We start from the raw sequence: 12,675 nt of genomic DNA, 5'->3' as shown, positions 1-12,675 counted from the left end.
CTGCTTTTATAAGTAGAGCAGATGGTACAAGCACAGTAGATCCCCAGCCGACTCCCTTCCTGGTCCCTAGCAAGTAGAAATATCCACAGTGTTAAAGCTTTAACTGACTTTGTCTTCAGGTGACAACTTGTGCACATGACCTACATCAATGTGTTGACTGGTACCAGAATCACCTTGTACTCCACTCTCTATGTAGCTAAGAATCAATTATATGTATACAGTTTTGTCTTTGTACCGGAAGTGTCAGAAGATCTGTTATTTTAGCCTCAGCTGAATGGAATGATCTATGTTTTCCGTGCAATATATACGTTGTTGTGAGTTGTGCTAACTAGCATAAAATCGAATAGCAACAACCATATCTGTAGATGTAACACCTATCATTTGCTGTAACATTGTTTTGCGGTTGTGGCTCAGTAAATTTAATGGGTTGTCCATTAAACAAAGGGTTAGCGGTTAGCAGAGGCAAGACGATAAACCCCAAGTTGCTACCAATATGTGGCACTGAGCCACGGACATTGAACAATGTTTTAGCATATGATAGGCGTTACACATAGACTGTATATAAATATGGACACCGCATCCCCACTTCCTTGCCTAGACCAAACTGACTCAATTTTTCTGGGGGTACGGGCGACGGTGCGATATGGATGACCCGACCACACTTCCGCCCGAACACACTTGTGTTCTCATTTAATTAATACTGTGCTCAATAACTAATTAAAGGACACTTGAATATGTTTCAATATTATCTTATCTACATAACATAACTGAAACCATCCTTTTAAAAAACACTACTTTAGTGTTTACTGTGTATTTTGGTGTTTTAGTTTTGCCCACGTCCCATTCCCTAACATGGAGGGGGTGGAGCCTATGACCTGTACTGCAGCCAGTTTCCAGGGGGAGCTCCACTTGCTTTCGCTTCACTTTTGAGGAGCTGTTCCGCCGTCCATCTTTATACAGTGTATGGTGTTACATCTTAAGACTTGGTAGCACAGGTAGCACCGATAGATATACTGCCTAGAAAACATGTTTCATTTAGCTGTGGTTCAAATGACAACAGATATTCTGACACTTGAGCCATGTACAACACAAAAGTGTTGCCGCTTGTGTGAACAAATGCGTAGATATGTCACTGTGACTGTAAAGTGCTTTGAGTACCAACAGTTAAAAAGTGATATAATACAAAACACATTACCATTTACCATACTTTTAGCTTTAAACATATTAGGAGATGAGGGTTTTCACTAGAGCTGGCATTAAGATTAATTTATAATTAATCAAATAAAACACCAAGACTTACAACCTTTTAGACCTTCAGTGGTTGTGTCCTATGTCCATTGTTGTTAAGTGCTGCAGACGTTCACCAAGCTAAGTGACCACCAACAACAGATTGATCTGAACCTTCAAGAAAAATGGAACATTGTCTACTCCATTAGCTAAATCTATTGAACTTGAAAGAGCCCATATTTCCCTGACCTTTTGACCATCAGTAAATTTGCACTTTAAGCCTAAAGATGCCAGAGGGGGAAGTCTTATCGATCTCAGTATGCAGGAGGCGTGCTTGAGCTAAGGCCCTTACGGCTCGGGCTTTATTGCCGCTGCAGAAAGGTGCCAGCTCTTTTTTTTTTGGCTTCACTTTCAAAGAGAAGGTCTTAAAAGCACAAAGCAGCGAAGAAGTTTCCACCTGCGTCAGCATTTACGCAGATCAGACCCCTCGTATTGTTTCCCTGCGTGGAAAGAGAGGAATGGAAATGTAGACGGCGGGAGGGAATGAGGCGAGAAAGTAAGGGAGAGATGTACCAGCTAGCTAAGTGGAAAAGTGGATTAGGATCCACAACAGAAACGCTTGGGTCGGTTCTGTGGTGGCTCTGCTGGCTTTTTGTTTGAGCGAATGCTCCACTTGTGAATTTGCCGTCCCTGTGGGAGTTTTATGGGGTTTTTTTTTCCGAAAGTGTTAGCCTTAGGGTTAGGGTTAGGGTTAAACCCTAAACCCTAAGTTGGAGAGGAAGTGTCTTAGAGACAGAGAGTGTGGTTGCCTAAAATGGTCTGGCTGGTGGAAATGTGTGTGTGCATGAGAGAAATAGCGGTGGAAGGTGGGTGGTTGTGTTTGCTTTCTCACTGTCTGGTCCGCCTTTATAAATGCTCAACAGATTTGACAGGGATCAACGTGTCACAGAGCCATTATATAAGTCCACATATGTGCATGCGCTATAATAATAATAATAATAATAATAAACACTCTCCAGAACAGTTCCACTTATCTTAACATAAAGTAATAAATCACAAGCAACAAATGAAGAAAGTATTTTTAACATAAACAAGGACACTGAGTCTAATCTCATTGGGCATGTTGTTCCAGTTCTGTGTCACATTTACTTACTGCAACCCAAGTGCGAATTATGAAATAATAAAAGCTATATAAAACCTATTCCTCTGGGGTTCCTCTCTGGAACAAAAAGACAATAATACTAGCAATTTCCTCGTTGACATTCATGCAATTTTGAAATCACGCGGTGGCATTTTAACAGGTTTTATGGGCTCAGGGGTCACGAAGCTCACTCTAAGCAAATCACCGTTTAAAGCGTCGTTTCAGATAATAAAAAAAAAGAAAAAAGCGAGTGATTCCTCGGCGATCGAGCTTACATGCGTCCCTACATTTTCCCTACCGTTATTGTGTTCTGCATCCATTTATTTTTTTTGTTATATTCCATGTCCTTTCTCTGTCCCACTCTCTGCTTCGTGGTCCCACGTTTCCCATTAGAAGCTCATATCCCAGTGACCTCCACAGAGTCTCCGCAGACCACATGACCTAGAGAGGGGGGTGTCAAAGGACCTTCTTATATCATTACACACCCTCACACTCACACAAACCCTCTTGTGGCTACAGTAATTGCTATGACACGGAAGGTCATTTCCAGAGACGATACAGAACAAGGCCAGGTTGCATGGGACTGTTTTGCCATAATCTGACCCTGTCTTCTGTGCGAGAACAAAAGGGAGAATAAACTAACGATACCTTTCCGGCGAATTAATACGTCTGCGCCTTTTATTTTCTTTATTGAAGAAGATGAATGCAGAAACTGAGCGCAGAGGTGGAAATAAATGAATCTCTTGTAACGTCTTTATCTCGGTGCAGGCCCTTTCTGTGGGTGGGCAGGTTATATTGACAGGTACTCTGTTTGTGTGTACATATGCACGGCCTCGCCGCGCCTCGCTTTCAGGCGGATATTGCTTGTTTGTGGCGGATCGATGGAGCCTACTGACTCGGCCCGAGCCCGATGAAAGGGGAGGTTGTTCGTTGAAATTCCGCCATTTGCCACTTGACTCTTCTGTTGATCCACTTTGTCGAGGGTCACCGTGCACAATGTCACATCAGTTGACTGGACAGATGGAAAGAGACAGACAGAGAAAGAAAACATTTCTCTAGGTCAGACTGCACTCTTCTAACTCTTTTATCTGGATATCTTAGCTGGATGACGGTGTAAACAGGTTTTAACTGAGTTATTGCGCTTGGCTAAGTGGTTATTTTGCCTCCATTAAAGGGGAAGTTCAACGTCATGTATTTAGAGAAGCAAGAGTGTAACAGGCCTTACATAAAGCAGGAGCTGAACAGACTGAGTATCTTTGTTCTCCATTAAAAGTTTAAGTGAAAGTGTTTGAGATGCCTTTGACTGACAGGTGATCACAGTGTGCAACAACCACTGTGCAACTTTAGTTAAAGGGGAATCGCCGTTTTTTACAACCTGGGCCTTATTTCTGGCATAAAATACAATGGTCTACTCACCCATATAACTTTGGTGTCATTTGGAGTCGTTTGGATGATATTTAGATACGCGTATATCCATATAGTTGGAGTGACTGGGGCACCGAAACGCAGCCTCTAAATAACGCATTATCTGCCGCGAAACTCGTTCATTTCACCAATATTTAGTTATGATATGCTAGTGCTATTCCCCGTTGAGTCTGGAGTTACCTGTTATCATCATTTTATGCCAGAAATAAGGTCCATATTGTAAACAGTAATTCCCCTTTAAGAAGATGATAGAAAAAAATACTTCTGAGCCCTGTTTAAGGTCATGTGGTTTTATATTCAAAGTTACACTTCTTTTATATTTAAAGATGATCTTAACTTAAAGTCACGCATTAGATTCCCAAACAGCGTTTTTGAAGCTTAACATGTTCACTGTGGCCACCGCCATCTTGACTCTGCCTGACTCCTTCTAACTTCTGGTCAAATAAAACATCTAGTGAGGGCAAAAAGATGAAGTAGGTAGGTGGGTGAAGCCTAAGCAGACACCTAGCAACTGGGAAGGCACTAACTTATCACTCGAAGCGACCACGCCCTAATCTCGCACAACGAAATATGAAAATTGACCACCTACGGCTGTCATGGTTGAAGAAATAAACTGTAAGGACCAAAGCTGTCTCTACTTCTGCTGTGAAGGTGGACGTTTTAACGTGGAGATTGACTCACTTTTGGAACCAGCCTCAAGTGGTCATCTGATGAACTGCAGTTTTTGGCACTTCCTGGTTAGCTTCGGTTTTTCAGCCTCGAAGATTTACACCTTTGCGTAGCTCACTATTATTTGAGGTTGGCTTGAGACTTCAGATTAAGATAATAAATAAAAGATTTCCTTGTGAAAATGGGAGGATCCGGTATGATGCATTGGCAGAACATTTCAAAACTCCTAGGTAGGGTTTACGTGGTAGTTTTGACATTTGTGGTGATGAACATGTCGTCTAAGGCTAGATTTTCATACATTAAAATAGATCTTTGTAGCTGTAACTACAATACATTTAAGCTCAGTTGTTTATGTAATTGTAAAAATGATGTTGCATGAAAGCATTTGAGGCAAAAGTACACATACCAGTGTGTAATTGTATACATAATATATGATTGTGTATTACTATACATATATTCTCAAACAAGTGTCTTCACACCTTCGATTAAATTATAATTTTGTCGTATTTGTCTATTTCTTTTTGTGCATATCTTGCGTTTTTTTGCAGCACCATATTCCCCCTATCCTGCTGCCTGGGCTGCCGCTGCTCACTTCATTGTTTTTCATGTCTTTATTCCCACATTCCTCGTCTTGGAAATTGTTAGTTTCATTATATTTAATATGGCCCATTTGTCCTGTTCTTATTTGCTATATTCCTTTTTTTTCACAGGGATTAGAGCTTTAATGATCCCCAGAGGGAGTATTAAAGTTTGATCATATTTTAACTTCTCTTTTGAGATCAGCGGCTGGAACTCGATTCTAAACTTTATATGATTTTCTGACGCCGCTTTATAGACTCTTCGTCCTCTATCAACTCGGCGTTCACACAAACTCACGTAGCAACGGCAAGCTGTCCCCTCTACACAGGGAACTAAGACCATACTTGTATTTCCAGGGATTTTCACTGCTTTATTGCCTGAGATGTGAAATTTTTAAAGGTATCAATCCAGCCACAGAAAGCTACTTAGAAATCCAATGAGCCGCTGCGCCACTTATTCAGCCTTTTATTAGGCTATCATAGCAGGGGCCGTTAAGTGACAGGTGGACTTTCATAAACAAGATTTGAGACCATTAAGGATCGGCCTCAAGAATCCGAGTCATGAATGCGCTTAAATAACAAACAGAAGATTATCCCACACGTGCATTACTGAAATATTTAATAAATGATGTTGAGACCTCGGGGGACCCACAGTAAACCGAGCTAAGACACAACACAGAGAAACTCTTCACGTGCTCTTATATCTTTTCGTGTGCAGGCACTGTGTGCAGCTGTGGTGACGCCCGATGTGCTGCAGACCATGGCGCTGGTGTTCAGCGGGGCAGATGTTATGTGTGCCACCGGGGATCCAACCTACTCCACCCCGTACCTCTTGGCTCAGCGCGCCGGACAGAAGCTACAGATGGAGTTCCTGCACCAGAACAAACTGTCTGGTAAGCAGCTCTGTGTGCCCGCCTTTAGTTAATGTTCATCCAGTCATCGCTTTCTGAGTGACACATACACAACAGAGGCAAGGTCCTTTATTTCCTTTTGTAGTCTCTTTCTAAGTTTATTCTCAAATCAGCTGGCTTCTGTTTTCACACTGAAACAAAAGCAGGTGATTTCATTGGCTAAAATGCAGACTGTTTCTCCGAGATTGCGTCAGCTATATATCAGACCAACATATTAGACTGAGACTTAGATACACTTTATTGATCCGCAAGAGAAATTGCTTGGTCACAGTAGCTCAGTTGCACGTTAAAAAAACACTCTTGAAAACCACTAGTAAAAAGAAAAAGCAGTGTAAGGTAGGAAAAAAAAAAAAAAAACTAAATAATGAAATAAATAATATAAAATACAATAGCATCAGCAAAACATGTACAAGATTTACATACATACAAACGTACAAGAAACAGAAATATAAATAATCTGAGAAGTTTGGCTTCCACTGCATCCCTGTCTGGTTTTGAGGGAGAACAAATGACACCAGCATACACTTTAATAGAAAAACACCAAACCAATAGTAAATAGAAAGAAATATGAATGACACGAGCATACATTAATGCACTATGGCCAGTGCACCGCCTATAAAACATGGACGATCCTTAATTTAGTCCATCTCCAATACTTGTGAAGGTTCTCAGTCATCCAGGGCATAGTATTTATTCAAAAAGCAAAGCTAAACCAAAGGCAACTGGACGTGTTGGGTTTTCCTGAAGATGTTTTGCTACTAATCCAAGTGCACTGTCCATTATTTAGCCAGAGAGGACTAATGGTTTATAAGAGAAGAGAATGCAAACGTGTGTCTCCAAAATGTTTCACCTTATTCATACCTCAAGTCCAGAGGTTGCGTCCATAAATGGGTCTTTAGCGTTACATTCATTGGAGGAAAACAAGGATCATAACAACTTCTTCCAATTACAGGTGAGTATCTTCTTTACAACACACCCAAGTTGAGTGTGTTTCAAGTCAATGTCTTCAAGAAAACCCAAGAAGTCAACTTCCCTGTGTTTAACTTTGCTTTGTCCATCTTCAGTATTGAGTCGCAAGTTGAGCAAATGACCCGTGAATTTCTTTTTTCATCCTGTTCCACAAACTGTATGCTAGCTAGCAATAGCTTTGACCACAGACCTAGCGAAGTGATGGACCACAGGTTGGTCAGGTAGTCAAGCCTGAGCCCCAATCACTAACCTTTAGCACACAAAGAACCCTCTAGGAAAGTCCCTCTACAACCTTTGTTTTAATGTACACTGTTGTAGCCTATGTGACAGGATGCTGTACAGTTATGAACTGTCTTGATTTTGCAAAGTTGATGAGCACGCACAGACTCGCTGCTACTTTCCTTCAGTGCATGCGGCATGGCTGACGAACATCTGTGCTGCTAGCATTAGGTGCTAATATCAAATTCATGGAAGTAAAACACAAGTGACTCGTCTCACATGTTGACAAATGAGCAATGTCACTGCCACTACGCCTTAGTGTTGAAAAGAGCCATCATTAGCGCCCCACTGTGTCCAAAGATAAAGGTCCATCAGAGATTAGCATTTTTGGCTTTATTTATGGTGCAAGCAACTACAAAGCAAGCTGAATTAATGTAAACTGTTTTTTAAGTGTTTACACTATTGCTGTTTGTGCAGTATACTGGTTTTCCTGGAACAAAAGCGGTGTGGGGATAAGAGCCTACTCTAATTGACATGTTACCGGCCTGATGTGAAGCTTGCTAGCTATGTAATGCTAACTCTAGTTTCTGATCATTAGAAAATGCGATTAATACAAAGCAGTCTTACATGTATGATGCCACTCTAAGGCATCGTAAGACTGTGTTAGCATTAACTAACTCTTAGTTAGGCTAATGCCTAAGACTAAGACTTAGTATTAGCCTAACTTAGGCTAATACTAACTGTCCTAGGTAATTACACTCCACAATCGATGATTCATGGAGCTGTTAAAGACATGGAAATAAAAGAGTATGCACTATTTCAGAATGGTGGTAGTGAATCAGAAATATTTTGCTCAACTCTAATTCTCACCGTTTTTTTCATTCAATAGCAATGGGAAGATTTCTGGTTAGACCACAGGAAACTTTTCCATGGTCAGTGTTAGCACAGGTGAGGTTCTGGCTCCTGAAAAGCAGCGACTAAACAGAATAGCTCATGTATTCTCCTGGCCAGACTTAAAAAAAAATAAAAAACGCACCGCTCTCCCATAAATCGGTGAGCAGGCCTTTAAACTAGGTGTGCAAGTTGAACTTTTACAACCGCCGGCGCCACATATATTCTGCCCATTGTCTTTATACTTTAACAAGCCAATCATGTTTAAAACTCACACTCACCGCTGTGCCGCCACATTCATAAAAGCACAGTGGGAGTTTTTTTTTTCTTCTTTTGCCATGAATAGGAAATGAAGGCAGAAAAACCCACAAATTTGAAGCCGGCAAGTTTTAAGTTAAAAGTTCTGTCTTGCTCCCTTTTTCTTTTTTCTTCTTCTCTTTCTCTCTCCTGCTTTTCCCTCAACTCGCCTTTGTATTACCCACCTCATGTTCCCCGCTTCGGAGACATGGCACAGATGTGCTTTCCCCATGATGGGTGTGTTTTATTTGTGTGCTTCCACGCAGGGCTGATGATAAGAACGTATTAGATTAAAGGAGCGAGAGAGGCCGTTGCCTGGGGCCGGGGGGAGACTTTCTCGGGGACTGTATTTTACATAATGTATGCAGTGCATCTGTGTACACTCTCCGGCACCAAGCCTGTTAGGGACTCACTAATTGCTAGCGTGGGTCACCTGGTCACCATGGTGATGGCCATTACTTGGAGGTGGGCTAGAAGACGCACATGCAGACGGGTTGTCGAAACGCACACACATTCATATGTGTGGTATTGTCCATGTGAAATGTGCAGCTATATGCTCATTATGTGTCTGGAAGTTGTAGGGCTTCATCATTAACACACGGACAAATCTGGGCCTAAGCAGACTTTCCCTGCAGAGATGGATGTCCAACTAAACTGACCAGCTAATGTGAACAAGCAGGATCTGGGTCAGGGAGGTTACAGAGACCCAAACATTACTCTGACAGATTGAAACTACTCTATGGCTGCAATGGAGATTTCGCCTCAGGGACAATAGTCACTGCAGCACTTTGGACTAAATGACAGAGTGGCTACTCCTAAAAGTGATGTTAGCACAGGGTAGGATTTCACCATAAGGATGTTGTCTTGTTTGTTTTCAAGGCTTAACGTCCCTATATGTGTGAAAGCGTCAACATAGAGCCTCAATATTTACCTAATATTCGGAAAAACCCGCCATATATCCACTTAAATTACATCTGAATTTGACAGTTATGTCTTTTATTTCGTATGACGGAAACTAAGAGTGTGGGAGGTGTAGTGTTTGTGTGCCTTATTGCTGGAAGTTTGAGTTTGCATCCTGTCCCTGGGATCAAAGTAGAACTGGATGTGTGTTGTTGCTAAGGTTGCGTCCATGATATGATAATGTTGTGAGGATTTACACATACGCAATTAAACCTCCCACACAACTCCAGACTCATAAAGACCGCCCCATATCAAACATAAATGTATTTTTTATTTTGGATTTACAATTTGGATGATCACATCAGTTCTCTGAGAACGAGAGAAGAGTGTCTTCAACGACGCGCAGTAACTGAGTGGTGTCGTCAAATAGCATCCGAGGAACGTTAGCTAGCATACTACCATCGACGTATGTTCAAAATGAAAGTTAAAATCTCACTTCCTGTTCTCCCTGAAGAGTAGACACAGCGTGTTGATCACACCTCCACAACTAGTTAAAGAAAGTTCCTCTTTTTTTGATTTGATTGGCAGTTGACCAAATAGCTTGCAGTATCGTTAGCGCCACCTACAGGACTGGGGTGTGAACCAGTAGATTTACATTGTTTCATAACAGACTCAGTTTTGTTTACATCCATTTGCTTGTGAGGTCACCTGACCATGATCTTGCACAGTAATCTAAATAATATCCGGTAGTGTGTGTTGTGCTATGATTTTTGAATCATGTAGTGTGTGCAAGTTTAAGATTATCTTTGAGGTTTCCCCTTAAGTGCGTGATGCAATCTGATTTCAATAGCTCAGGATTTAAAACTCTTGTTGTATGAGCCCGTGTTTATTCTTAAAATCTTTCCCTCAGTATTAACCGAGAGTTTCAGTGGTGCAGTTGCCAGAACATTGATGCCCTCTCACGAAAAAACCCAAATTGACCGAACTGTAGTTGTCAAGAGTGGATTTGTTATTCTGGTGACATATTTCACAAAAAAACAACAAACCCAACAATAAACTGATCTGACTGACAAGTGTTCCTGCCTCTAGTCTCCAACAAATACATTATTTACTCCTGTTTGAGTAACAGAAACTACAGCGATCCTATGTTTGTGACCTCTTTTTTAAAGATCTACATCTGCTGAGTTTTGAGGCTTAGTGCCGCAGACAGGCTAGGAACATCAAAGTACTGAGAGACAGACTGAGACATTGTTAGTTTTGGTCTTGTCATGGGATTTGTTGACAACAAAAATAATAAAAAAAAAAAATGATCACAAGCTTTATCTTTTAATACCTCAACTGAACCGTCCACAGCTTAATTAAATGGACTCTAGCGTAAGCCACTGAAGGAACGGCAGGCATGATCTGACGAAAATTAAAAATAATAATAAAAAAAAAAAAAGCTACGAGCCGGCCGCGCGGCTGTTTTTGTAGCGTTGAAATGTTTTTTTATGTCTCAGAAAAGATTAAGCCTCGCAACAAAACACCGTCCACATTCCCTCGTTTGACATTCTTCCTACTGCCGGGCACATTGTCACATCACACACAAGCTGTGGAAAGTGGTGTCTGCATTGTTTTTGCGCGCTTGGCCCCCCGAGTTTGCAGACAGACTTGTGAAAATTTTGATTAAACAGAAATTGAACTTTTTCGGTTGTTGTGTGTGCGCAGCGCTGTGTCTGGCGGAATCCGGGAACAATTCAGTACCCATATGACACCGTCCCTGCTGAAAAGCGTGGTGTTGACTGAGACAAGACGGAGGGAAGAATGAAAATAAGCCACACAGCAGCCAGCGTCGAGGACAAAGCAGAGTTCAGCGTTTGTCTTAAAGTTTTAAAGAGTCAGCCTTGGGTTACTGTTGAATCTTTCAATAGGCTAACAAATGCATACATGCAGGGTAACGTAAGGAGAGATGTAGGTAGGTCTGCAGCAGCTTGCCACTAAGTGAGGCTGTGCACATAGTTTTTCTCCCCTCGCTTATCTTGTAAAACACGCAGTCACATCAAGGGTGCACTTGAGGCCTTCATTCAACCACCGCATAACGCTGTAAGCCAGATACTATATTGAATGAAGCGACTGCAAACATGCTCCTCTCCCAAATTCACTATCCCCCTGGTGGGAGACCGGAATGAGCCAGCAATAAACAATCAGACACCCCGAAGAATTCTCACTCCTAGCAGCTAAAATCTAAATTGGACTAGCTCTAAGTGCGCGGAAGGAAAAAAAACCATCACCGCCGACTCTCCTCACACTGTGAAATCGCGCTCGCTGTTTGTAAAAATAAAAATAGGAAAGCCCTCCATTTCCCCTGGATATAGTGAATGAAAACAAAGCTGACAGCCCGCTTCTCCCTGAACCGCTCCACGGGCCGATCCCTCCTCAGCGGCTCATTTGTGGCTCCGGTGTTAGGACATCCACTGATGGCAGAGCGTGGCCACTTCATTAGCTCCTTCCCTCCGCCTGCATCCGAGAGCCTGTGCACGTGGGCCTCGGCGGACCTCGTTCTTCCGCCCACACCTGCCCGCCCCAGAGCACCCTGGGATACTGTAGGAGCATGTGCATTTGCATATTGCCATCCCAGATTCTATTAAAACAAATCCAATGGCAGCTCTCGGAGGTGGTGTCTCTTCGCGTTTTAGGAACCCCTGAGGGCAGCTTCAATGATGGCTCTATCCCTTATAGTCAAAGGCTTGCTCCGCGGTGGTGACTTGTATATTTTTAGGTACCATTATTATTATTTTTTTTTATGCCTTGTGTATTCCCATTCGCTGCATTCAGGAGGCCACGTAGACCATATAAATAAAATTGCCTGTCAAGAACATATGTATACAGGGCACTTTTTGAAAGCAGAGTTTGCCGCAGCAGTAAAGTACGAGCTCGCAGGTTGTGTTAATATGTTGTAATTTAGTTGTGTAGCACTTTTCTTTCTCTTTCCACTGTTCTAGACTCACAAGCTCTGGTTGCCAACAGCACCAAAACATTGCTAGTTGATGGACAGAGCTAGCTCATCTTGCTGTCAGTGCTCTGTATATGAATAAAAACAATGCCACCTCTCCATAAGGCTTTACCCACGATCCACATGGTTAATTTGGGGGTAGGAACCAAAGTTATTGATGGTGTTGCTTTGCGCTAATCGTTCGGGGACCTTTGTGTGTGCCTCATATCTCAATTAACAGTGTCAGCTGCTTCCGCCGGTTGTCACTTTAATTGCCTCAAAAGTTTAATTGAAATTTGCCCGTCATCACTACAACTTACTGAATTTCATCACAATTCGACGGTATCTTGTCGCTACGCCACTACTAGTCGCTTGAACGTCCTTATAGAAGCTCGGCCAATGCTTTAAGACACTGAAGTGCTACCACACCAGAACTCTAATTGACGGGCTGATTTTAAAAAAAAAAAAAAAAAAAAA

At 42.0% G+C, this 12,675-nt stretch overlaps 1 protein-coding gene across 1 annotated transcript in view; it reads left to right on the top strand.

The window, feature by feature from the left end:
- The window catches only part of arap2 (ArfGAP with RhoGAP domain, ankyrin repeat and PH domain 2), a 132,209-nt gene that overhangs the window by 60,564 nt on the left and 58,970 nt on the right, over positions 1–12,675 (top strand). The window contains exon 14 of the mRNA XM_084548431.1: positions 5,759–5,933. Within this exon, the coding sequence (XP_084404557.1) occupies positions 5,759–5,933 (175 nt within the window). The remainder of the gene's footprint in view (positions 1–5,758; positions 5,934–12,675) is intronic.

This window comes from Chelon labrosus, assembly GCF_963514085.1.
Source record: "Chelon labrosus genome assembly, chromosome: 1".
Classification (NCBI taxonomy): domain Eukaryota; kingdom Metazoa; phylum Chordata; class Actinopteri; order Mugiliformes; family Mugilidae; genus Chelon; species Chelon labrosus.
Note: the sequence above shows the minus strand (reverse complement) of the source record. Positions and strands in the feature narration are given on the sequence as shown.